The sequence below is a fragment of the Copadichromis virginalis genome, linkage group LG11 (genome assembly GCF_057382275.1).
Source record: "Copadichromis virginalis isolate Kocher_CV1m ecotype Utaka linkage group LG11, C_Virginalis_male_GT1.1, whole genome shotgun sequence".
Taxonomy (NCBI): domain Eukaryota; kingdom Metazoa; phylum Chordata; class Actinopteri; order Cichliformes; family Cichlidae; genus Copadichromis; species Copadichromis virginalis.
In genome coordinates, this window is record NC_140628.1 from 18,778,295 (window position 1) to 18,805,749 (window position 27,455).

Here is a 27,455-nt window from a genome sequence, read left to right on the forward strand (position 1 = left end):
TACAGTACCATCACGTTCTAATGTAAATTTACATTCTTTGCTCTCTGTGTGTCTTTTTCTCATAGTTTTAGTGCTGCCTGCTTCTTATTGATCAAATTCTTTATTGATTGCTAAGTCAGTTTCCCTTTCAGTGTCTCCATCTATTCAAAAAGCATATACTTATTTTTATATAGATAGTAGTTTTGTTTTATCCTTCACTGTTGTGTAATTCTGTCGGTGGTGCGTACCCTTAAAAAAATAAGAGAGCGGCCGAATGTCCACAGGAGCATGGCAGCAGCCGCTGGAGAAAGAAGCGAGAGCGGCAAGATGGGGAAAAAAATCATTACTGATTAAATGAGCCTCCTGAAATGGCATGTTTGTGTCTGCTCAGTGCTTCTGTGCATTTCTGTCCGCTCAGCAGCAGCCACCCAGCTCCACAATCCAGCCAGTCAGTCCATCAGTCAGGTTGCCAGCCTCGCCCTCACTGCCCATCTCTTTCTCTCTCTTATGCTCTCTTCATCTGCAAGCCTCCCTCTCTCTATCTCCTGCCTGTTACATAAAGCCATTTCATTTAGCAGACTTCCCTAAGCTCCTTTGTATGTTGGCATTCAGCTGCCATTAAGAGGGGATTTTTATTTGTATGATGCCAGTGTAAGCCGAGGAGAGTGGAGTACAGCAGCTCAGGACTGTACAGTACAGCTCTAGCCCACGGCCTTGCACTGTTACAGAACCACGGTACAGCACCGGAGTTTTTCCACGGGGAACAAAGCACAGTCCTGGACAGTTTCTGAAAAGATTTAGACTTTTAACACTGACCTTCTCCCTTCCAGTGTATTTCTTGTGGTTTCAAACCTCACAGGCAAAAACTGAAGCCATAACATCAACAGAATGCTTTGAGAAAATAAGTCCATGTTTTTCTATGAGCTGCAGGGCTTGCACGCTAATGCGCTGCATTAAATCTACAGTTATTATGACATAGCTCGACTTTTGTTTCACAAATGCATTTTAGTACCAGCGCAGTCACCTCTCTGTTTCTACAGGTGGTGGGAGGCAAGATGACAGAATCTGGTAGACTTTGTGCTTTCATCACTAAAGTGAGGAAAGGAAGTCTAGCAGACACTGTTGGACACCTCAGACCAGGTATTGAAAAACACATGCACACATTTATGAAGAAATTAAACTGGCAAAATTCAGCTGTGACGACAGTGTGAGCAGAAAGGATTAAGATCTTCCACGTGATGCTGAGCATCTCTGGTGTTTTTGCAGGAGATCAGGTGCTGGAGTGGAACGGGAAGCTTTTACAAGGAGCCACATTTAAAGAAGTTTACAATATCATACTAGAATCCAAGCCGGAGCCGCAGGTGGAGCTGGTGGTCTCGCGGCCTATAGGGTAAGATCTCGCAACCAGTGTCACACATGCAGACACACATTGTTCTTCACAACACAACTTTGGTGATTTTGGTGTTAATAAGCAACAGGATGCTCTCGCTCACACTAACCAAGGTGTTAGGCATGGGTGAGAATTTGCGCTGCAATTGTGTTACTTTTCCATACAACACAATAAGCATACTGAAGCAGACGAGTTCACTAGATGTGTTAAAATTGTGATTTGAAAATGTAATTTTTAATTAAGCGAAGCCAGGACTAGGATCTGTCAAGGGCATCGACCTTTTTCCCACTATATGCTGGGATAGTTTGTGACCCCCAGAAAAGGAATTGTGTGTTTAATGATAAAACTAAATATGGTGCAGGACGATAATTCAGACCAAGGAGAGGCACTATAAGAAAAAAACTCTTTTTTTGATACATACCGGTACTCAGAACAGGGTGAGGTCTCAGTGATGGGAGAAGCAATTATCTGGTTCAGGGGTGTCAAACATATGGCCTGGGGGCCAAAGACTCCCTTCCAGCCCACTGGATGGCCTTGGTAAACGTGAAGGAAGGAATAGATTCTGTGCTTCAATGGTCATGGTCATTCACACTACACCAAAAGGTACCAAGTAATAAATAAACAAAAAATATCCTGAACCTTTCCCTATCTCCAGTACAAGTTTCTGTGTTTTATAGTGGGTCCAAAGTTTAAAAAAAATCAATTTCCTTCAGCAACATTTCTTTATCATGTGGAAAAATGAAGATTTACTGTTGAAGTTCTTTTTTCTTCTATTAAGATGTCTAAACATTTCCATGTGTGGCTAAACTTCTTCACGCTGACAGAAGGGGAGTTTTTACTGGTCTGGCCCGCTTAAGTTCAAACTGGGCTGTATGTGGCTCACGATGTAAAATGAGTTTGACGTCCCTGCTCTAGATGAATCCTGACATCTCAGATCAAGAGTGGGATTCATCTAGAGAGGGGCTGCTTTATTACACATACCTCCACTGCATATACCTGGAATCTGTGTCTAACAGCCAGTCAGATGAGAAGCAGAGTATAACTTCTGCTCCTGTTGTGCTGTGTGTGGAAATGCATGCTTCAAGTATTTCTTTAAAAACAAAGGATAGAATGGGACACACAGACAGCTCTGAGACACACAATTCACATTTATAGATGGATTTTGACAGACATTTCAGTATTTTATGAAACAGACGTGATATGAAAAATATTTGGAGTGATGTTGGAGAGCTCTGTATGTGTGGCTGAGGACGCACAAACAGACTTTGCAGTACTCTCTGCAGTTATTATTATGGGAAAATCTGTGTGAAATGTAAAGCATAAAGTTTAGGTTATATTAAATCTATATTAAGTGTATAAACAAACCTACTTGTATGAGCATTCATTCTCCCGCTTTGACCAATGCAGAATTTACAGGACTCTGTAGGATATGTTGTTACTCTAATCTTAGTGACTCATATAGTTTCATTTAAATACTTTCAGTATTTTGTCTTCCTAAACTCCTAAATGCAAAATACCAGCTACAACAATAAAAGACTTGTCCCTGCTTCACTCTCACGTTGGTGCAAACCATGCATAAATCTGGACTTTAGCATTAGTCAGTATTTCAAAGAATCACACTTTAGATTGTACCAACATCTCTTACCTATTTGATTTGATTTCGCTGTAAAACTATTACAGTGCCAAGATCTGTAGGTTTGTGCCACATAGCTGCCTCTGTGACTCAGAATAGCTTCATATTTTTGGAATGTGGAGACTGAATCTGAAGGGAACATAGCTCAGAATGTGTTTGCGAAGGAGCTGTGCCGAGCTGTTTATTCAGCATCTGTTCCTCCCTCCCTCTGGCTCCGGCTCTGCCATTTCTGGCCTCATAAGGCACCAAAGAATGCCGGCCGGCAAAAAACTTGAAAGCCCGTCACATTGTTTATCCTCTACACTCCGATTGCTTTTGAAAGACAGAGGCACCTTTGCTTTGTCGATTCCTAGGTCTGACCTGCTTTGTGCCATTGAGGGGGCCGTTGGGTGAATGAAGACTAATGTGGTGCTTACGGTCATTAAAGCGCAGTGCATTTGGTATTAGCTTAAATTGATCCGCTCCATCCCCCTCCTTCTCTCCTGCTTCTCACACTCTTTCACTTTCTTTTTTGCTTTTTTTTCAGAGATATTCCAAGGATACCAGACAGCACACACTCACAACTGGAATCAAGTGAGTTCTGTCAACATTTTTTCCGTGGGTTTGACAGTGTGCCGTTTGATCCTATTAATCATCCCAGAAACACCAAGTGAAGGAAATGTCTGTTTGGCGCAGATTGCGTTTGTCACCCTGCCTTTTTATCTTCCCCCACATGGCAAGATTTTTGTGCTCTTTTTGCGTTTCCTTTCTTTGTATGTTCTTGCTACAATCTCCAGTTTTCTCCCTGTGCGGCGCAAAAACTACAAACAGCAAACAGATGGGTGGATTATCTGACTGTGTCGTCTGTGCCCTGCCAGGTTCGAGTTCTTTCGAGTCTCAGAAGATGGACCGTCCTTCCATCTCTGTCACTTCTCCTATGAGTCCCAGCATGCTGAGGGACGCCCCCCAGTACCTGTCAGGACAGCTCTCAGTAAGTGAGCTCAGCTCCACATATGGGCTACATGTAAAAGCCGGGAAGAGGATTGGATTGTTAGAGAGGATTTAATTGCTTTTGAGATCATAGATGAGCTAGTAAGTATAATTTTCCCATTGCAGATTCATTATGCAACCAATTATTTTCTTTTTTTTTAGTTTAAATCTTAATTCAAACCCTTGTTAAACGTTGTCAGACTCAGCAAACTCACTCAGCCTGTTCAGCTGGCCCATCACCAAGCCAGCACAGGACTGTAGATCAGATTACGTTGTGTGTTGTTCATTATCCAGTATAAAAACCCTCCTGGGGTAAATTTGGTAAAAAGGCTGCATTAAAATGAGATAAATCAAATCTTAAATTTAGGATTCAAGAATGTGCTTTTCCTGCTCTTTCAATATTTATGAGAGCCTCATAGAGTATTTGGTCACCACTAAAACATATCCTACACTGTATAGCGCAGCCTTTTCATCCACTCGCTGCTTAAAGTTCTGGATTTTCACGAGAGGGCCGACCTTGAAGTTCGCAGTGGACTAATCACTAAAACAGTTCAGCTCACTGGATAAACCTTGCAAGACCTTGATGAGTAATTCTACACAGTAAGGAGCTGTCTGTATCAAGCATCGTCTGTGGATAACAATCGTGTTTAACGTCACTGTGACGCAAGCTTTGAGGCGGAGGAGAAAAAGGTCTAAAAGACAAAAAGATCTAATTGTGAGCCGCTGATAATTTTCTCCGAGGACCTATGCAGAACAGGGCAGAGCAGCTCAGGGATGAGTAATCTTTGAGAAAGCAGAAATTTAAAAAATACAAAACCTGCTGGCTTAATTCTTTCATCTAAATGACAAATTTCTGTTGTTGTGTTTTGGGTGTATTGTGAGTTGTTGTGTTTTGTGGTTTTGGTTTATTGCATTTTCTTTTCTTTCTTTTTTTTCTTTTGCTGTTTAATTTATGCTTATCCAGAGCCAAAGCCTTAGTAGAAGAACACCGCCTTTTGCCCCTAGGGTCCAGGTAATGGGCCCTGTGTGAAGGGCACAAACTCTGTTTGGTTTTTTTTGCTCATTGACTGTTGACTGGCCTTTTTTTCTGTTTCCATACTTTGGAAAATGCATTCCTGGGGAAATGGCAGCTTTGAGTTTCCCTCTTAGTGCAGTGCATTGTGTCATTTTCCTTGATTTGATTTCTTGGTATCATTCTTATGATTAGAGTTCTTATAGCTCATTGTAACCCATACACATCATTATCCCCAAGTAGTGCATGCTCGACTAATCGGAGCTTATTTTAAGAGACGCTCTTGCATTGCCTGATGTCTTTGGACTGACTTCAGTGATTGACCTAATTGAAACAGTAGTTTAGTATTGTGTCTATGGCAATGCTGGTCGGTGTCTCTGTCAATCTTTCTAGGACAAAGATCTCTGTTTTTTCTTTTTTCTCCTGCTTCAGTGTGACGTGAACCCAGGCCTCGATAACTCTAACCCTGCACGCATACACAGAAGGGCTCCCCCATGTGCGAGTTGAAGTGATGCTAATTAGCAGATCTGAGCTGATGGCTGTGTGGTTTCATGTTGCAGTGAAAAGATACTGAGTTCACCATCCTCTTTGGAAAGCCAAAGCCAAAACTGCATTTCCCCCATTACAGATACCAGATTTAACGAATAAGCAAATTGTACCTCCCAAATAATAACTCCAAACAGAGCGAAGCCTGGAAGGCTTCTCTTTGCTACAAGCTGCCTGCTTTAATATCACTCTGTCTTTTCTGTGGTTTCTGTTTTATGGTCATTATTGATTTAGATAGCCTGAGGGTTAATATTCCTGTGTTAAACCTTAGATATTTATTTCACTGTTGTGTTGTTTTGCTTAAGCGAGATCTAAGCATCATATCCTATGTGTCGGTAATATTGTTGGTGTGTGTAACAGAGCATGCAGAGGAAAGGGTGCACTGCGTGTTTTCCAGATCAAACATATGAATCGTTCAGGTTTATGTGTGTGTCTACATTAATGTTGTTAAAGCCAGCATGTTTCAGTAAACTGCTTACTTGTTAGTTGGCTGTATTGGACACACTGTACATCAGACTCAGTAGTATATATTTAGGTGTTTTACTTATTGTTGCTAGTTTTTATGGTGAATCTTACTCTACATTTGAATTCATATTTTGCAGTATGTGGCATTTTGGTGGGCTAGAGATTACTTGGTACAATTTGTTTTTCCCATGAGCCCCCTGCTGTCTGTTTCGACTTGTCTTGAATGCTCTTTCCTGCATTGCTGCATGAACGGCGAGTCCTCTTAAACAGTGCAGACCCCTATCCATAATCATATTCTGAATGAAGTATGGACCAGAACTTAGAAGTCTTACTTCTCATTTCATCTGATTTCTTTTAAGGCTTCAGCTGGCCTTTTATTTCTTCTAAGTTTTTTCTCCTGGAGTCCATACTTTTCTTTTAGCGTGAACTGTTTGATTCCTATTGCAGCAGCATGACTGATTTCTCGTTATCGATCCCCACTGAATACTTGGGAGGACCCTATTAGAGATGCCATCATATAGGTAGATGGTGGGACAGTGTTAATTTTAGAGCATGTTGCCTTTAGCATTTCACTACAATTCACTCCAGCTGTAAAGGTCAGTTCCATTTAAAAAACTGTAATCAGACACAGTTGAATACTATAGATTTAAAAAAAGAAACATAAGGATTAAATTAGAACACGAAAAGGAGAGTTTTTGCATCTTTAAAAATCATTATCACACCATTTTAACATTGATATAGTTTTAGTTTATGAAAATGACATCCTAGCAATTGGATACCCTCCTCCTTTTTCCTAAAGGGTAAATACAGGAGAAGACCCCGCACTGAGGCTTATACTGATTGAAAAGGTGTTGAACTCAACAAAAGGATATAGATGCATATGTGAGGACTCGATGAAGTTGTCTTCTCCTGCATTATTCCCTTTATGTGCTCTCATTTGTGCTGGCCCTGAGCTGTCTCTCAGCAGGCTGCCTCTGCTCTCCCCCCTCCCCCAGGTCAAACTGTGGTATGACAAAGTGGGCCATCAGCTAATCGTCACCATCCTGGGTGCCAAAGACCTGCCACCCAGGGAAGACGGCCGGCCCAGGAACCCTTACGTCAAAATCTACTTCCTCCCTGACAGAAGGTAAGAGTAGAAACAGTTCCTCTATTTCAGGGCATAATTTCCCCGATGGTAGAAAGACACTAAAAAAAGATTATGCACTAAGGTCAATTTATGGGAGGCATTGATGTGAGGTTTATTTCATAATTATGCTCTTATTTTCTTATTAAGTAATTTATTCTTATGTATTGATGAGGAATGCAGAAAATGGATGTTAAGAAGCAGTTAGCACGTTCACTTTGCCATGTCGTTCCCTGCAGCTGCATGCTGTGGTGCTGTGCTCTGTGCTGTGTCGTGTGATGGATTTGTTGTATTCGTGGCTCTTCCCTATCATGATTGTAAATAAAAACAGTTTGAATTATTGTTCCTCCAGTGACAAAAGCAAGAGGAGAACAAAAACAGTAAAGAAATCCTTAGAGCCCAAATGGAACCAGACCTTTATGTACTCGCCGGTGCACCGGCGGGAGTTTCGGGAACGTATGCTGGAGATCACATTGTGGGACCAAGCCAGGGTGAGGGAGGAGGAGAGCGAATTCCTGGGAGAGGTGAGAAAACCAAACCCAAGCCCTCACAGAGACACTCAGTAACAGTATCTCAGCTTATCCTCTTGAATGGTGTCAAGCCTTTAAGAAAGCTGCTGGCCATCACAAAGTGTTGGGTGGTCCAGTCCTTGTCTATCATGGATCAGGAACTTTCTTTTTTTCTGTTCGCGTGTGAGTGACAGAAAGGGCTTTTTTGGGGATTTACATTTTCTGTAAAAGCTAGCATGTTTTACTTTGCCCTGATTCCATCAGTGAGAAAAAAAATATGTGAGCTTAAAACATTTGGAGTGAAGCCATTTTTTTAAGGAGAGAAAATTTACTTGGGCCTTTTACTTCTGCCAGATCCTGATTGAGCTGGAGACGGCTCTTCTCGATGATGAGCCACACTGGTACAAGCTACAAACACACGACGTGTCATCTATCCCACTCCCACGTGCCTCCCCGAACGCACAGCGCCGGCAGCTCCACGGAGAGAGTCCAACGCGGCGGCTGCAGAGTGAGTAACACCTCTGTCGCTCAAATGGCCCCAAAATGTGCTGAAAGTGACTATAAGAGTCAGAAGGTGGGCATCCTGTAGGAAAAACATTTTACCTGCTGTAATGTAAAGACATGTGACATTCATTCACAGTGTGAGATGGAAGCAGGTCAGCTGATTTTCTAATACCAATGCAGATACATTGGCTTCGGGTATCTGCTGATACCGACTATCAGTCCATTACATGGGTTAAATTAATAATCCTTACTTTGAGTGAGAGACAGGGAGTCTTTGTTTTAATGACTCATGCTTGACTTAAACATTGCTTTCCGAGCTTTACACTCAAGCAAGGTTACGATAAATGAAAGATTAAAAAACACGTTTGTTTTTTATCTAATTCATTTGCACCCTGCACAATATCAGAGTGTTTAATGTACTCTACTGTCACTGATGGTTCTCTGCCCTTGCTACGTATGCACCTCCTCACACCCCGCCACACACTACCAATGAGACAGGTGAAGCAATGACAGCAGCTAATAATGTGGCCTTAAGTGCAAAAACACATTTATACCAGCTGTGGCATGATAAGAGAGAGAAATCTGCAGCTATCAGAGAAAGAGTCAATGGAGGTTTTTACTCGTGTGCGTTTTGTAGCTTGTCTTCATGCGCGTTTCCTTATATTCCTTTTTTATTACTTGAAGCTTGCCATCATACAAATATATCTGTGGCGACAGACTCATGGCACCGAACACTCAGAAATCTAAATTTTAGCACTGAGATAAATGAAAACAACAATAGGTAGCTTTCTGATTTTTGTAGTTGTTTCAACAAACAAGGAGCCATATATATTTATCTGATCAGTGCCCATGCTGTTTGCCTGCTGGCCTTTTCTGTTGCTGCTTCAGGTCATCGAGGCCTTTACGGCCGTTGTTATTTCTGCATATTTTGTTTCTGTTGTCCATGTCACATCTACCTTACTGCTTCTGCTTTTACAGACAAAGGCTCTTATTCACACAACTCAGGTAAAGACCTTTGCCCTGCCAGACATTGCAGCTTTATGGAGCATCTGAGTGTCGTCCTCCTCCTCTTTAAACACACACCCTTGTGCCCCAATTCTCCACCCCTTTCCCCCCTCCCCCTTAACAGCTGACGCTTCTGCTGCCTTACGTGGATTTCTGTGCGGAGGTTTGGTGTATATTTTACACCGCTCGTTCCTTATCCACACAGAGCAGCAGAACCACAGACGCTGTGGGGAAACGGGGAGATTTAGGACACAGTGGTCTCTCCTTCTCTGTGTGTTCACCTGTTAACTGCCTCACAACCCCCACCCTGTAACCCAAAACCAGATTCTGCCAATCTGTATTCAGTCCTAATGTGATGTTATTAAAACCCGAGCTGTCCGCCCCTCCTGACAGACATAATTGGCCTATGACCACCTGCCTCTCCTCTGTCATGTATACTGTTTGTTATTTGGCCTATTATGAATATTTTCCTCTTAACAGTTGCACAGATTACCATTGGCACACTCTGCCCATTCTGCTTTTGCTTGTGTTTGTGTGTCTTCATTGTGAATATCTTCTTGAGAACGGCAGGCGACTGTGTTGCTTTTGTGATACTTCTTATTTACTGGCCTAATCCTCTAACACAGTTGGCATATTTACTCAAAAAAATAAAAAGAGGAAAATAATATTTGATTATCTGCATGCATGAAATATACAATACTCTTTATATAGGATATTTTTGACCCTTGTCTTACTATTGTTAGAGTCTTTGGCCCTCATACCTCCTAACACGCTTAAGAGGACTGCGCTGCAGTCCGTTATGCCATACGGCTTCACTCCGCTGCTTCTTTCAGCCACGGGAGGCTGGCTCGCTCCCCCACTAGGACGATTTTCTGGGTGTTGGTGTTAGCGTGAAGTGAAAGAGCTGACAGCTGTAAAAAGTTTTCAGCCAACTGAGATGAGAGGTTGGGAGCGGCACTGCCAGAGTGCAGCACTTGTCATTTCTGAAAAAGCACACGTGTCCAGTTGATTTAAGTTGAATGAACGGTGAAGGCGGTGGGGATGCGTTGGGTGGGGAGTGGGGGTGATAAGGCTACGGGGGAAGGATGAGGAAAGAGCTACACGGCCCTATCACTTCTCCCCGTCTCCACCTTTACGTGTGCACTGAATGATTGACTGCGCCGTTTCAAAGTGCCACGGCTCAGATGAAGAAGGATCGGCTGCTCTTGTTGGGATCGAGCGGCGAAATGCTGCATTATTTGTTTTAGCTGGAGGGTTCACTTTGACCAGTGAGCATTACAGTCAGAGCAGGGGTGACTTATTATTTGAAAAAAAACAAACAAACATCTAAATAAATGAAAAAGGGAATGAAAATGACCTCTTTCTCTCTCTCTCCCCTCTATCTCCTCTTTCCTGCTTCTTTGCCTTTTGGTCTGTTTCTTTCTCTCAAAGGATCCCAAAGGATAAGTGACAGTGAGATCTCAGACTATGATTGTGAAGACGGCGTTGGGGTAATAACAGGTAATAAACAGTTCAAGGCCATATTAAGAAGGTCATCGTTGTGTGGCGTAAGTGAATCGAATCCACTCCATTTCACCAGAGCTGCATTACGATTCTTAATAATGTACTTAGCTAACCTCACTCACGTCGCCACCGGAAAGATGCTTACACACGTCATCACATCTCGCAGTATCGGGCTAAGATCCTGCAACCCATCAGCAAACAACAGCAGCAGCACAGTTAGGGAGCAGAGGGCTTTTTTGTCTGCCTCTGCACTGCTAGTTGCTGTCCTTGCTAAGGCTTCAGCAGCACGCCCACGCTGCATCAGAAAAGCAGAGACAGAGCTGCTAACAGCCAGAGAGAATAAGACAGGGGAAGGGGAAAAAAAGACTGAGAAGTGCTTGAAATTTGCTCACATGAAATAATAACTAGGAAGAAAAATTATGCTGAAAAAGACAGTGAGGGCTTAAAAAAAGGCTTCCTTTAAATTTTAAGCACAAGGTTGCGTTTGAGGGCAACATGTGCCTGTCTTTATATAATCGTTAGTTCTCCTTCTCAGTTTTCACAAAAAGACCACGGGACATGCTATATTTTTTTTTGCAATTAAGCTTGATGGAAACAGCTACCTGCACTGTTTGTAGGTCGTTTCACATCACTCACCACACAGAAGAAGCGAGTGGAAAAATGTGAGAAAACAAACAGGAGAATAGACAGTTTCTGTAGCAAACTGCGTGTCACACACACACACACACACACACAGACATTCAGACTGGCCTGCCGATGATACCGCAGCTGAGGGAAATCCTCCTCCAGCCTCTTTAAAATTCTCATCAGCCCCTCACTGCCTCTCACAATGCCAGCCACCCCCACCCCCTCACTTCATCCACAGTGAAAGGAATACCCCTTCACTCAGCCCTGGTTGCTCCCTCCCCTTTGCTCGGGCTCCACTGCATCTCATCTGCGGTTTTTGCCGTTATCTGCTTCCACAGTTCAAATGGGGAAGAAAACATTTTACTTTTGTTTTAGAGAACATACAGTACACACAGTACAGCTACTATAGCTACTAGTAGCTACTGTAGAAGACAAATGGGCCTTACAACTGAACATTTTTAAGACTTTTTACATCTGTGCAACATGTTTCTTGTTGTTTTAACCCTCTGCTCTTTTGCCTCTTTCTGCACCATTGCAGCCAGTTCCTGTTAAAACCTATTAATTGTCAACAAAGAATCTCCTCTTTGCATCTGCAACATGTCAGGAGGAAGAATAGATTTAATTTGGCTTTGCATGGAAGTTGATTGCTGCGCTGCAGGAAGCTCACTAGTGGAGCATCTTTTTAAAGAAATGACAAATGTTTTCCTTTGAAAATTTAATTTACATCATAATGGAGTGAAGACATTGTGGATTGTGGTCATTTTTTTTTTCAAATGTTTGTAGCTTGTATTTGTTTATGTCAATAAACAAATGGTAGGCTTGGAGAATATGACAATTTACTCTATGGGTCATTTAGCCTGACACGTTTAAAGAAATCTATTTTATTCTATCTACGACACACAAAAGAAAATCTTATTAACATGCGACTCCTTTAAAGTGAAGGTCAACATTTCTTTCTTACCTTTCCATCTTTTCCAACTTGGAATCAGGCTTTTCTTTAACTCATTTTAAATATTCTATACACTCTATTGAATATCAATCAACATTAATAGTTCTAAGCACTGACCTTAACCGTGGCTCTTAGCCATGTCTGATTATCGGTTAATGAACTCTTTCAAGTTCAATGGACTAATCAGTCTACCAGTGAAAATTCATTATAATCTTTCAGATTCTTTTGAAAGGCTATTTTCATGTTTAATGCACAGTGTTAAAACAGCAGATGACTTACACCTTTATGGAAACCCACTCCTCATTTTTTGTACGATAAAGACTCAGCATATCAAAATGAGTCTGTCACCTGTGCAGAATGGCTTTTAGCTTTGCAAAGTTTGACCAAGATTTGCTTTACTCCTCTTAGTTATTACAGACAGTGGTCAAACTAAGTCTGCAAAAGCAGCATTCATTATTGTTCATTAACCATATGTAGTTAGTTAAATAACTCAAGTAAAAAGCAAGTAAAAAGCATACAAGTATCATCTCTGGTGTTGTGAGGGAATAAAGGAATCGCTTAAATAACGCTGTACCCTCTCTCTCCTGCTCTCTCCACCCCCTGCTTCTCTTTATTCATTGTTGTTTTCACAGACTACCGGCCAAATGGCAGAGACTTCCAGAGCTCCACGCTGTCGGTCCCCGAGCAGGTCATGTCTTCTAACCACTGCTCTCGGTCAGCTGATATAAACAGGGTGCGGTCGCGCTCTCCCAGTGTTCCCCCACCCTCCAGGTAACCAGTTGCTCAATGCACCAAAGGCCCGACATGTATAGTTTTTGGTAGGTCTTTTGTACATCGTAGTGTTGTGCTTCCATGCTTTGGAATCGACAAAAAAATAGGTTCACTAGTTTAGCTGAAACGCATGCTGTTTCAGGTTACTTTCAAATTCGCCACCTGTTTTGGTTGTAGCACCAAATGTTGCTATATTTACTTCAAAATAGCACCTCAACCCTCTGTGGTGTGCAGCGTCTCTCCCGTTTCCTCTCATGGCCTCCGTTAAACATGAGGCCATGTGCCTCTTGGACAGCAGGGGGCAGTATGTAGCATACATAAGGGGTGATCAGTCCACTTCTGTCACACAGCAGAAGTCTGGACCAAGCACTTGACCTTAGGCCTTCTCAGTACAGTTCCTCTGCTAGAGTGGAGCACCACAGTTTGTCTGACGACAACTGCACACCTGACCGGTACACACACGCATACACTTCAGCTCACACTTATGTGCAGCACATGCATCTACTTATTTAAGCATGAATGTGTAAATGCTGACTAGCGCAAGACGAGTAAGTACACAGTGAGCTGTTTATGTATGCATACACCACAGCACAACGCCTTTTGCCTTAAACTCTTCTTCTTTGTCCGCACTTTCATCTTTAATGTGATGTAGTGGGGGGTTTTTTGTGTTGTTTTTTTATTCAGGGTCCTCCTGATACAGTAGTGTGGATTCTCCCCTACTTGTGTCCTCAATCTTCATCTACTCCTTATTTCCAAATAAGAAAGTGAGAATTAACAAGCGCAGGAAATACCCGATTAAAATCATCATTCTTAGAGTTAAAAATAGCATTGGCACAAGCTAAAATTCCACATGAGCACCAGCCTCGGATGAGACTACACTCCTGAAAGACAAGTGCACAAGTTTGAATCGAGAGACTGAAATTCTGCAGGAAACATTGGGAGCCAAAGAAATGTTGCCAGTGCTGAGCACATTATACAGGATTTGCATGTACTGTATTTCACTATCTTTATGGAAGACGTGGTCAAGGGGGAGTGGTCAGTTATCCTCCATCAGCACTTATTTTCTGTGAGCTTTGGAAAATATTGCTCCAAGTGTCCAATTGTGGCCTTGGCACCGCCTGGTCGGAGCTATTCCCACCCCCAGCCCACCCTGCACCCTTTCCAATTAACTTTATTTGATACTTCTGAAGCTGGAGCTAAATCAGTGTCAGATGCAGAAAATGCACTTATCTAAATTGTCTGGGACGGTGCTCTGTTGAGTGTATTTCAGCTGCTTCAATTAACAGCTTGCAGTTATTTATTGAAAACAGTTGAAAATGTCACAGAGAATTTGGCATTCTCCCAGGTATCCTATAATATTGTAAAAAATGGCTTTCATAGCTTTCTGTGAGCCTTGCTGGTTTATTTTCTTAACACTTAATGTTTTCTGACTTTCTTGGGAAATGATGTATGTAAAAAAAATCTGTAGTTATTAAACGGTCTAAAGTAGTTTAATGGTCGAGCAGAGGGGACCGGTTTAGGGGTTCGGACTGTGCTTTTCTCTTCCGGCGTCTTCTGTGTACCATTTTTATCTGTCTGTGCACTAGAGCCGAGGAAGTCGTCTCCTCGCCGTGCGATTTCTCGGCTTTCTCTCACCTCTCATCTTCCTCACCAGTTTTTCCACCCTGAATCGTGTACATTAACCTCTCTCCTGTGAGCTTCTCTCTTTTACAACCTCCCCTCGGTTTCCTCCCCCTTCCGGCTGTCCGCCTGTATGATCTTTGTCTCCGATCTGCTGTCTTTCTCTCCTTTCCTCCTTCTCTTCTGTCTCTTCAACATCTCAGATCCATCTCTGTCTTCTCTCCTCCTTCCATGTGGTTGCAGCCATTTTCTCACCCTACCTCGAACCAGACATACTCAGCCTATTGATGACCCTCAGAAGGACCCCAGGTAGACTTTTACCAGAGCTTGCATGAAGCCCCACCTTTGCTACTTTAGTTACCAGCCAGCCAAACCCCCTCCCCAACCATGCACCAACCCACAAGCCTATTTTTTTATATATTTTATTTGTTGGGTTGTTTTTTGAGGAAAGCTTCCATTAGGGTGTTGAAGATATAGCACTGACACCGTGGCATGCTTTAAAAAGCCACATGGGTTTGTGGATTTGAGGTGTAAATCACTTCAGCTGACCTGTTCAATGTCAGTGCCGTGAGTGTTTTGTGTGTATGTGTATCAGTATACATTTCTTCTGCCAAAGATTAAATATATAAAGAACTGTTTACTTTCCCGTGGTGCATCATGTTGATTGGATAATAGCCATACATTTCATCCAGTATCAGCATTGCTTTCTCTCACCATCTCATTATCATATAAGCATTTAAATCTTCTAGAATAAATCATGTGCATGAATGCAGGCTTTGGAGAAGTTCAGTCTGTCTCTTGTCTTTTTACTAAAAGAGCGTCTGTTGGCCATACTGTTAAATAGATAAGTGTTTTGTGGTTGTGAAGTTTTGTCCAGCAGAGGTGGTTTCCCCTGCAGTCGTATGGGTACATTCAGCGCATCAGTGTACTTTTGTATTCAGTTTTGAGATCTGAATTCCAGCTTCTTTGTCATGTTGCCTCCCCCATGTGGTGAAACAAAATTTAAAAAATCGAGCGCTGACCAGCTGTGATATTTTCTCGGCAGCCGCAACCATCGTGTGTATCCGATCTGCCGCGAGGAAGCAGTCAGGTTACTGCGTTCCACTAGGATGACCCGTGCCTATTCAGAGGGCGCCTACTCCTCCGACTATGACTACGAGAGGTACTGACACGCGCTGCTGCGCCCGCCGTCTTGTGGTCTCCTGAAGTTGTTCTTCATCCGTCTTTAATTTATCCGTGATCGTACAGGTGATGACGGAAAATGATATCCTCCCTGATATCGGTTTTTGTTAAGGAGTCATCACGGCTCTGAGGTTGTGTGGCTGTACAGTTATGTTACACAACTGCCTCTGTACGATGAGGCTCAGAGCTATTTGTGTTGCTGATGTCGGCTGTGTAAGTGCTGGCTCGCACTTGACTGTTCCTTTGTTGATGTCATTGTGTACCCATGCGCATTATGCAAACAGCCATATGTTGATCAGTGGTGTTTGTTATTATTGATGTTGTCTTTTTTTTTTTTTTTTAATTTAACATGCTATTGACAGTTGCACTTACAGTCATCCATAGAGTGGCCTTTTGACTTCTTCTATATGGTCTGAATGGATTGCTGGGCTGTTTCAAGCACCTATAGAAAGGCCTACTGACACCCATCAATTCCCGACCCACACTGGTGCACCATGCTTCAGTCTTTTGCCTGCTGCCATCTGGCTTCCAGTCAGGAATAACGTGACATTTGTGCTACTTCTCTCCTCTCCAGGAGGAAAAAAAAACTGATGAGTCTTCTGAACTCAGCCCAAGAGCCCGACTGACTTTATAAAACTGTCACAAAGTTTCCCTAAGGCCTGGCTTGGCCCGACTTCAGGCTAAGCCTATAACCTAGATACCCATTAACAAGAGCTGTCCATCTATTTCTCTGTGTCTTTCCTTTTGTCTAAACTGACAGAGAAAGGAAAGTAGCCAACAGAGGACTACAGTTGATTCCCCTCCACTCTTCATATAGATAGTTTGTTTCTGTCTGCAGTCAGGCATAGTAAGACCTGAAAAGAAATGAGGGCACAATACAGACACAAAAGCCACTTGGATGAGGGAAAAAAAGAGTCTAGCAACAAAGAGCATTAGTGGAGTTGGAGCCTTTTGCCAGATGTTTTAGTTTTGGGTGATTTGCCTGCAGAAAAGGTTTTTCATGGTTCTGTAGTTTAAGTGCAACCCTCCAGAGTGCACTTAAAGCAGGACAAAGCCTGTACAGTATGCAGCATGTAGGAATGAATACAGCAACTTTCCCGAGCCAGGAAAACAAACATTCCTGTGAGAATCTAGTGAGCAGAGCAGTTTGTGTGTTACAGTTGCGTCCACTGAATTACACATAATGTGATGCTTGAACAGACGTAACCTCACATCACTGAAAGATTCTTGGCCGTAGCACGTAATGAGAACGGGACCCGGTGATGATGAGAGTAAATGACTGTTGTATAGATTGTGTAAGGTCACTGACTGATGAGCCTTTATCAGGACATTTCCTCTACTGGACAATATTTCATACTTGAGAAGACTACAGACACTGAATGGCAATAACAAAATGGACTGATCTAATGAAATTATTTATAAAGTATTTGCTATCATTAGAACCCAGTTTGACTGAAGACGTTCCCACATATCTATAGTGTTTTCTTGCATTTCTTGCATTTTAGCAAACAGTGTGTGCAGCGGTTCATTTCAATACTATTTTGTTCTGTATGAAAGTACAAAAACTATAAAATATTATTACTCACGGTGTGTGAATCGAAACTGGTAACATACATACAAAGGTTAGCAAACAGCATGCTCTAAAATCCCCTCTGCTTCTCAAGACTGAGGTGCCTTTTTCACTTCACTGTTTTTAATATGTGAATTTATTTCTTGATCAATGAATTTCTGTACAAATTTTTTTTTCCTCTCTGTACCTCGTCAGTAATTTTCCCAGCTGAGAAACCTCACCTGTTTTTTTTCCCCTACAGCTCTTCAGATCATCTGAATCTGCCTTCATTGTCACTGTGCCAAAAGTTCTTTTGCCTGGGCATTTTGCAGAATATAACAGACAAAATAATCCAAGTGCAGTCACTTTTCCCTCACATTCCCACTCTGGCTCAAACAGAATGCTCACCTATCACCTACAGAGAGACAGCACATAGTCCTTGTTCATTGCACACGTCTTGAGTACTTCACAGTTAAGTCACTGGTTCCACCAAGGACTGCAAAGCACACAGGAGCCACCTAGCACAGTCCATATTGTCTGCTCTTTAAATAAAGTAAATTAGCCTCATGTGGAGAGTCATAAACAATAATGTGTGTTTTAAGAGTTTAGGAATCATTTCATTTTGTCTTTATCTCTAGGTAGTTTTGATCACTACCTGCAAATCAGGCACACTTGACATAACACCCAATTAGCTTCTGACAAGTATCTATGCTATTGGTAGTAGATTGATTATACCAATTAAAAATACAGGATTCCACATGATCCTTTGGAGTTTTGAGGGTGCAGAAAATTTCTTTGCCCTCCTTACTGTCCGTGCCCTGCTGGAGACACACTGAGTGCCTGCCTGTCTCTCAATAACCTCTGTAGGAGCCACGGAGCCATGGATAGACACGAGTATCACAGCAGGTCCCGCTCTGCAGACCAGCGGCCCACTATAGAGCGCCACACGTCCCGCTCACGCTCCACTGAACGCCCCCACGACTCTTCGCTCATGAGGTCCATGCCTTCTCTGCCATCTGGGAGGTCCGCCCCCCCCTCACCTGCCTTGACGAGGTGTGACCCAGATCAGAGATCAGAGCCAGCCAACGTGGCATAGAAGCAGACAGTACTTTTTAGTTGTACACTCATTTCCCAGAAGCATAGCTTCACTGGAGGGAGAAATCATTTCAACAGAAAATTTAAACATTAATAAGTATTTCAAGATTTGTTTGGGCGATTTTTTTTGTGTTATTTTTCTTAATAAACCTTACTCTCGAAAAGCACATTTGAAACATCAAGGCTAATATTCTGCTTTTAACAAGGGATGTGCAGCATGTACCGAGGTTTTACAACTAGGGTTCGTGTAGACAGCCTAGCTAAAAGTGCTGTACTCTCACACTGAGCTTTAAATCAACCTGTAAGAATATTTCTGCCTCCAGAGATGCTCTACCTCTTCTAAATGTTTGTACAGCTAAAACCTTTACAGGCTTAAAGCCGTACAGAAGCTGTCCCATGAGCTCCCACCCACCCCGACCCTGACTAACTCCCAGAATAAACCAAAAATACCACATCACACTCACCTACCTCCCACCCTCCTAATCCCCCGCTTCCCCGCCTCACCTCACCTCAGCTCACCTCACTCCACCGACCTCCACCTGTCACACGCCACTTTCTGTTTTGTCTCCAAAAGCACCAGTGGATGTGCTGTATTTTCTTTACACATATCCCGGGCACGATGACCCTGACACCGTAGCTAGCTTGCTGACTCCTTTTATTAAAAAGAAAAATTTTAATTTGGGACACACTGCTCATACGCTTGAGTGAGTATAGCAGTGATGGGCCGACATTTTACTTTGATTTCATTACTAACATCAACTGATGCCGTTTGTCCTCGGATGGCATTCTGTTTTTACTTTTTTTGTCCTCTTTCCTCTTCTTCTTTTGTTTTTGAGTTGGAAGCCTGCGGGGACAGTCTGAACGCATGGTCGCACTGGTCTGCTGTTTCTGCATTTCAACTCTTCTCTCCTGCAGCTTGATGAGTCGACTTTACATGCGATTCACTCCTGGCATCTTTTATTGCAGCTCAGCTCCCTACAGTCGATGTAGCCCTCCACTTCCATGCCATGTGCCAAAACATCACCGCTGTGTGCATTGGTTTTATATTGGAGATAAAGTCAACAGCGAGTTTTCTATCACTGATTGATTTCTGCTGTGTCTGGCAGTGACTAAATTACATGTGACCTTACATATATTGTAAATAATTGAATGACCCCAGCTAACTACATTAAATCACGTATTGGCTCTCCATTAAAGAACATAGTTTTACTTTTCATGTTGCTCGTCTCCGATCAAATGTACGCTTTTCTCTTCTTTGCAACACCTACATCGAGCTCCTACTTTATGTCTCATGCCATTGTCTGCTACTTTTTGTCATATAGGGCACATCCGCGTAGTGGGTCCGTCCAGACCAGTCCCACAAGTACCCCTATGTCCAGTAGACGAGGTCGGCAACTCCCACAGCTTCCACCCGCAGGCAAAGACAGAAGTAAGTCACCTGGATGTCTTTTTTAAATTTAAATTACACGGCTACTGTCTACCTAATTGAATTTATTTTGAGCATTCATATATTCAGTATTTTAAAGCGATAAAGTTACTATTTTATGACCCGAACTTGTGGGTCACAAGAAGAGCTTTTTGGTTTTGGTGTCACTGACCAAAGGGATAATTATTATTAGCTGGTGGAACGCTTCGGTAGAAGTTGTAGAAGTCTCAAAAGTACAAGGATTTTTCATTGCTTTATGGGTTTTCACTTTGGCCTTCCATCCATTAACATCTCTGCTCGGTTCCTTTTCCATTCCTCTCTCAGAAGATGGAGATGAAGGAACAGAGCCTCGTGAAGGTCTGTACCTGAATGTTCGGGTTTCGTCTTTCGGACTGGGAATTGCTGCTCGAGCTGCACCTCCCTCCAAAAGCCAAAACCCTGTCTGCAACAGGGCGGGTAGCTCAGTTCAGTGGAGGCTAAACTTGATCTGTGCATACTGAATCCTCCTCCTCCAACCCCCCCGTTGCAGTTGTGTTTAAACGTGCAGTTAGAATGTCCTGTGCCATCGTGGTGCCTTGATCCTACTGATCGTACCAGTGTTGTGTTGATTTGTAGCCTTGCTGTTCTTTTGCTTTGCGTTACACACCAGATATCATTACTAACTGTCTGCAAATAATTCGATTTTTAAAACATTTGGACTGCTGAGATACGTCACCGAAGCAAATATTATGCTATTTTGTGCTAAACTCCACAATTTTCACAATTACAGCAAAACCTGCATTTGTTCACATTGTACAGAGGCATGTGAAGTCCTTAGTGTTACTCAGCACTCCTCTGGCAAATTGTTGCGTGTTGTTGTAATGAACTGTGATATGAAGCACTGTGATGAAGGCAATGATTGTTTTCACGTGTCTTTAAATTGGATGCTGTAAAAGGGTTGTTCTAAGCTTTGTGGGGAACGACTGAGATAAATCTGGAGAGAAGAAGCTCGTGCAGTTCTAGTGAACGTGTCAAAGTATTCACACAACCCTTTTATCACTGTCAGAGTCCACAAGGGCCTTTCCCTGTCTTCTGTACAGCTGCCAGCCAGCCCCGCTCTCTCCCCTGTGCTCTCGCTCTCTCTCAGTCCCAGTCTTTTTTTGTATCTTTGCCATCTTTTTATCACTCAAAAGCTCTCTCTGTGTCTGGACCTCTCCATTGCTCCTTTGTGTCACCTTTATTTGTTCTTCCTCTTCATACCTGCCCCCAGCCTCACTTACTCCTGTTTTTTTTTTCTTCCTTTTTTCTTTGACAGGCACTCTGCCTTTTCACATCTCTCTCCTTTCTCTCACTCTCTCCTTCTTTTGCTCTGTGTTTTAGTCTATTTCTTATAGGACAGCGGCACTGCACGGGCAGAGGGGAAGCATTGATCCGACCCTGCGCCGTGGTTCCCACAGAGCTGTGTGACACTTGGCTTATGCTGAGCAAATCTGATTGTGCTTTTGTGTGCGTGTGGACCTTTCTACACTGGATCCATATTATTGTATTATTCCTGGGAGAAGCTGGAATATTGATATAAGCCTAGTTGGCAGATACATTAACTGTCCTGTATGTGTGTATCTGTTTATGTGTGGCAACAGGGGAAGAGCCCAGGGCGCCTGAACCCCAAAACGATCATCCAGGTGTGTTTATCACTGAGAACACGCGGCGGGTTTTTACTCTTGTGTCATGGCAGATCTTTAAAAATGAAACACGGCGGATGTGAGCCTCTGCATTTTAAGTGTGTGGAGTTTGCGTTTTGCTCGAGAGTGCTGTACAGTACACGCTGTTGTATAGTACATTCAAACCCAGGCTTGAATGAGCGGCAAGAGTGTTGGCAGAAACTGGAGTTCCCCACGGTTTCTACTTCCTACCTTCCCATCTGTTTACGTGGCACGCTTCTGTCCTTTGACTGTGTGGTGCTGTTACTCAACACTGTGACAGCTATAGCACTCACTGGCACATTGGATATTCATGAAAGGTCTCTAAAAGGAAACTGTATTTTTAAACAGGGTTAATTAATGGTGTCTTTGGATGGTAAGATGGTTGTATGTTGAGTTGTCAATATAACTGTACAACTGCATATTATAAAACTATGTTTTCTGATAATCACACACTGAGCAGGATAATTAACCAGTAGCTCACGGCAGTTCTATGCAATAACGCTTGCTGTGCACATCAGATCTTGTGGTATATGTGCGTATGTGTGCGTGCGTGCACACTTGTGTGGCATATGTGCATCTGCGTCTGGGCCCAAGTGGAATGAGCTGTGATATTACGGTGACGTACAGTGTAAAGTTTCAGTGCTGCACCATTTCATGAACCTCCATCTGTCTCCCCACTAGCAGCAGGCAGTGAGGAAAAACCCCAAGGCCCACCGGTAAATGGGAGGAAAGGCAAGTCTTCCGAGCAGTGTGATGGTGTGATTTTGCTGTGTGGGCTCTCTTGGTCCTTCTGTGACATTAGTTAGCAGCAGCTGTGGTCCTTGATGATGAGCTGCTCTCAGTCGCACCAAAGTGTTTTATTCGCCCAAGTTTCATCTCTCACCCAAAAAGCATGGTCCGTTCCTTCTGACTTTATTTGCGTGATCAAACTAGAGACTTGTGTGTAGTGTAACTGATGTTAATGCATACAGAGTGCTGTGATTGGAAGTTTGGTTGGTCTGCCCTTCTCTGCCTCCAGCGTGGCCTCAGAGCTCTAATCTGCCCTCTTCTTTAATACTAATTAATTCTGCTCAGCTCCACCTCACAAAGACAGAGCTCTCCATTTCCATTGTGAAATTGCCAATCATTTCAATTAGACATGGATTATTGCGCTCTTGTGCACACAGTCTTTTCATGCACTCCATTAAGACTGGCAGTCTCTTACAAACATAACTGGTGCTTAGTGCAAAGAAAATTGTCCTTTTTTGCCAAAAACAGTAATAAAAATGGCGTAATGGAGTAAAGGTGAATAGAGACATTTTTAGGATAGTGTTCCACATAAACAGCATTTCCTGCTGCCTGTGCATTACACTTTGCTGCAGTACTGCAGAGTGTAATGTTTTTTTTTAATTTTTTTTTTATTTGAGAGGCTGTTACCTCTGTTGGCCAGCAGATGGAGCAAAGTTCATAATGTTTGATAAGGAGCTGTCCTTGATTTCAGTGCTGAAGTAGTAAAGATGCCTTTTTCTTATCTGTTTGTTTTAATTTATGCTTGCAGCAGCTTTCTATTATTGGTACAGAGCATAATACACAAAATGCTCATTATGCAATGTATCAATAAATGAAGACATAGAAAGTATTTTATAGAGAAGAATAAACATTTGCGCAGGAAGGAGATCTCCTAATGGTGTCAAAATCAGTGTGTGTGTGTGTATATCTATGTGTATGTCTTGCTTTAGAGGTGACATGGGAGGACCAGCAGCGAGGGCTGAATGGCTCTCTGTCTGATGGTGGGACGCAACCTTACCCTTCACTCACTGACACAGGTCGGTCGGTCTGATAGGGTACAAGTCTTTTTTACTCTCTCTCATATGAGTACATGAACAGTAATCAACGTATCTAACCAGACAAGTACCCGGTCAAAAAGAGAAAAGCGCATCAATCTTGCGTATAGGCCTCTTCATGCTTGTCTGATCAGCCCTGTACACAGCATGATGATTTCTACATACAAGCCTTTAAAAATAGATTTAAAATTTGTCTTTTGAAATTCAACAAATATGTCTAAAGGTCTGAGTATCAAGCTTAACTGACTGAATATTTCAGGAACATTTCAAAGCTAAACTGAACCAGCTCAAAAACAGTCATTGCTTTACTTGTCATTAGTTTTATAGTATTTACTTCAGTTTGTAAGTTTAGCGAAGCTTGTAGCAATAAAATATTGCATAATAATAGTATCTACTATAGCTGTTTATTGCTCATGGACTCACTGAAAGTATTCTAATAGAATATGGTTTCTGTGAAGAATTGCTGACTTTGTCCTTGTGTGTCTGTTAAGGTTCTCAGTCATCCAGGTCATCGTAGTCAAAGGAGCTTGCAAAGAAAAGCGTCTGGACTTCTTTAAGTTACTTGAAGACATTTCACCTCTCATCCGAGAAGCTTCTTCAGTTCTAAGGTCAAATGGCGGAGAGTCCCAGATTTAAACTCCTAAACACAAACTTAACAATGTGGTGTATGCTGTACAGTGCAGCGAGGAATGCTCAGACCTCTACATCGGAGAGACCAAACAGCCACTTCACAACCGTATGGCACAACATAGAAGAGCCACCTCCACAGGACAAGACTCAGCAGTCCATCTGCATCTTAAGGATAAAGGTCACTCTTTCTAAGATGCCAACGTTCACATTTTGGACAGAGAGGACAGATGGTTTGAAAGAGGAGTGAAAGAAGCCATTTACGTCCACTGTGAGCGACCATCTTTGAACAGAGGCGGGGGTTTACGACACCAACTGTCTGCCATCTATAATCCAGTTTTGAGTTCCCTTCCCAGACGCCTTAACGTCCACTCACATCCTGGGCCATCTGACCTCAGGAATTCGCATGATAAGGTGGGGCCAGGTTTCACAATGAACACACCCGAAACCCTGGCTGATTGTGATCCACACCCATTTTCACACCTTGACTCAGGTGATTAGAGGATCATCAGGGGTCCTTTTGTCCCTCTGTGGGGGGTTACTCCCACTGGGTTTAAATGTGGGACTCTCCACCATTTGACCTTAGAACTGAAGAAGCTTCTCGGATGAGAGGTGAAACGTCCAGATGCTTTTCTTTGCAAGCTCCTTTGACTTGTCCTTGTGTGGACTCTTTCAACTGGATTCTACCCTCACACACACACACACACATATATATATATGTATGTATTAGGAGTGCAACAATACTCGTATCGATATTCAACCATTCGATACAGTGCTTTCGGTTCAGTACGCATATGTATCGAACAATACAAATTTTTTTTATTTATTTGATCAACTTTTCTTCTGACGATGCTGTCTGTGTTGAGCGCTCAGTGGATCTGCGTTCAACTACTCCGCCTAGGCTGCACTGTAGAGTGCAGATCCACTGAGTGCAGCACAAGCTAGCAAGACAGAAGCTAAGCTCTTTGCAAAATGGCAAATTGAACCTCCCCCACCCTGATTCAGATCTGGCGTTTGGAACTATTTTGGTTTTCATGTGAAGCATGACCCTGATGGTAAGCGAGTCATGGACTAAAGTAAAACAGTATGTCAGATGTGCCACGCAATGCTCAATTACATTGGTGAGAATTACTGTGTTAGCGAAGTTAGCTCGTTAACCTGTTGACAGCGTCCAGCCCCATGCACGGGGCGATCCGCGGTAACTCGTTAACGGAGATTTGCCGCGTTATGGCGTTAATGTCATTTTAACAAGATTAACGCTGACAGCACTAGTGGGAACACAACGAATATGACTGCACATTTAAACCGACATCATCCTAGTGCAAAGACAAGTGGAAGCAGACAAAAACAACAAGCACGCATGCTACAAACTTTACCCGAGTCATTTAGACAGCCGTTAGCACATGATTCTCCTTATGGGGACCTGATATGTTTAATATGCTGCTGAGAATATAGCCCAGAAGAAGCGTATAGTATAGCTTTTACTTTGGAAAGAGACATTTCTCTGTAATAAACTATTTTTCCAAAGATGAGTGATTTCTCGATCAGATAGATTTTTCTATTTTGTTGTTTCAGCAACATTAAATTTAAGTTGAGTTAAAATATATATTTATAATTTTAATAAATGACAAATTAAAAAGGCATGAACATTTTTTGTATCGAAAAAATATCTAACCGTGACACCAAAGTATCGAACCGAACCATCAATTTTGTGTACCTTTGCACCCCTAACACACACACACACATATATATATATATATATATATGTATATATATATATATATATATATATATATATATATAGACACACACGGACACACCTTTGATTTAACAGGAGGTGTCTTTGTCAGCCTCTGGATGGCATCCTTCTATTTTTCAGTCTCTTCTTGCTTGGTGTGGTATTGCAGTGCATCTTGGAGTTGACATTTTAAAACTATGAAAAAAAAACCCACAAAAGATTGTTGTTTTGGGGTTTTTTTTTCTAGCGCCTTAAAAAATAGTGATACATTTTATAGATTTCTTACCCTTTATATTAATTTCTTTACTGATTTTTTTGTCAGCACTGTACAAATAACAGCGTTATTTAAATGACACCTGATCCTTGCCCATGGATGTATAGGAAGCATGAAATGTGTTCCTGAAATGTTCCCATGGTGGCACGCCTTCACCTTCCTTTAAGTTAAGCCTCATTTATGTTAGTTTGTTATGCCGCTTGCTGGTACGTTTTGACAACAGAACCAGATTTAGGATTGTGGCTTTAAAATAAAACATAAAACATCTGCTGTTCTGAGCTAAAAACCCAGTAGCTCTCTCAGTGCGTCTGCAGGATGCAGAGAAGCATGTCTTCAAAGCCTCTGCTTCCCACAGGCCAATCTGTGATGAACCTACAGCTAGCCTGGTCTTCAGTCAGTCTCTCTCACTTTCTCACTCCATCCATTTCTCATTTCTCTCCAACTCTGCATATTTTCTGTGTGTTTCCTGGAATGACTGACGAAGCTAAACCACACTGCTATTACGTTCATGAAAGCTAGCTAGGCAGATGCCTCACATTGTCTTTTAATTCATGTGACACCATATTATTCAAGCTAAGTGAGTGCTAATTGAGCTAAATGCAAATTCTCTGTATGTGTGTGTGTGTGTGTGTGTATGGGAGGGGGGGGGGGTGTAGGACAATGAAGGCTCTCCTGGTCGTTACTGTTGATTTGTCAGGTTCAGCCCCTGGGATAGAGATCAGATGGGAGGGCTGGAGAACAGAACAGGAGAAAAAAAAAAGGGGTCAGCATGACTCTAAGAGAGAAGGTTGGTAACAAACCGGACCCCGATGTTAAACCTGTGAACTGAGGTCGGGTCAGTCAATGAGCAGCTGTCTCGACGCGAGATCAAAACGTGTGAAAGTGTCTTGGTAGCCGCAGAGGAAACAGAAGCACACTTCATCTCTGGAGTTAAACAGAATATTTCGGGGGCCCGAGCGGAAGAAAGGAAGAACATGAATAATACAGAGACAAGTGAAATATGCGTATGAATACAATGTGAATCTATCGGAATCAACAGAGATGCCTGGCAGCAGGCAGTCGAATGTTGGTATTGTGTGACTTTTCAGAGAGATCTTGTGGCTGATGCTCGTGTGTGTGTGTGTGTGTGTGTGCGCGCGCCCAAGCGTACACTTTCGTGTATTTAAACCTCTCGCACTCTACCCAGGTGATGCCTCTATTTTTTGTCAGTTTGAACGTTCTCTTGGTGAAACTGTGTGAGGTAGCCGTCTCTCTTTTGTGTGCTCGCTGCTCTGTGCTTTCAGTTTTTCTTTTTTTTTTTTCCTCTTTTTTTTCCGTTCATGTTACTTTTCCAGGCTGTTTCCCCACAGTTGCCCCATGCAGGTTCAAGTGACATCCACTTCTCCTTATATACCTCCTCCCCCTCCCCTCTCTCCTCCTCTTCCTCCTTTCCTCACCTGCCTGCAGAGAGGTCT

At 42.6% G+C, this 27,455-nt stretch overlaps 1 protein-coding gene across 5 annotated transcripts in view; it reads left to right on the forward strand.

Annotated features, from left to right (window-relative positions):
- Nucleotides 1–27,455, forward strand: part of rims2a (regulating synaptic membrane exocytosis 2a) — a 158,206-nt gene that overhangs the window by 88,222 nt on the left and 42,529 nt on the right. For 3 of the 5 annotated variants that reach the window (XM_085473448.1, XM_085473450.1, XM_085473451.1), the window contains 13 exons: nt 1,020–1,119; nt 1,246–1,369; nt 3,529–3,575; nt 3,860–3,972; nt 4,936–4,983; nt 6,990–7,120; nt 7,449–7,641; nt 7,981–8,134; nt 10,567–10,635; nt 12,847–12,985; nt 15,651–15,767; nt 18,204–18,389; nt 19,754–19,860. In XM_085473448.1, coding sequence (XP_085329574.1) covers nt 1,020–1,119; nt 1,246–1,369; nt 3,529–3,575; nt 3,860–3,972; nt 4,936–4,983; nt 6,990–7,120; nt 7,449–7,641; nt 7,981–8,134; nt 10,567–10,635; nt 12,847–12,985; nt 15,651–15,767; nt 18,204–18,389; nt 19,754–19,860 — 1,528 coding nt within the window. The remainder of the gene's footprint in view (nt 1–1,019; nt 1,120–1,245; nt 1,370–3,528; nt 3,576–3,859; nt 3,973–4,935; nt 4,984–6,989; nt 7,121–7,448; nt 7,642–7,980; nt 8,135–10,566; nt 10,636–12,846; nt 12,986–15,650; nt 15,768–18,203; nt 18,390–19,753; nt 19,861–27,455) is intronic. The other 2 variants (XM_085473447.1, XM_085473452.1) reach the window with 1 other exon arrangement.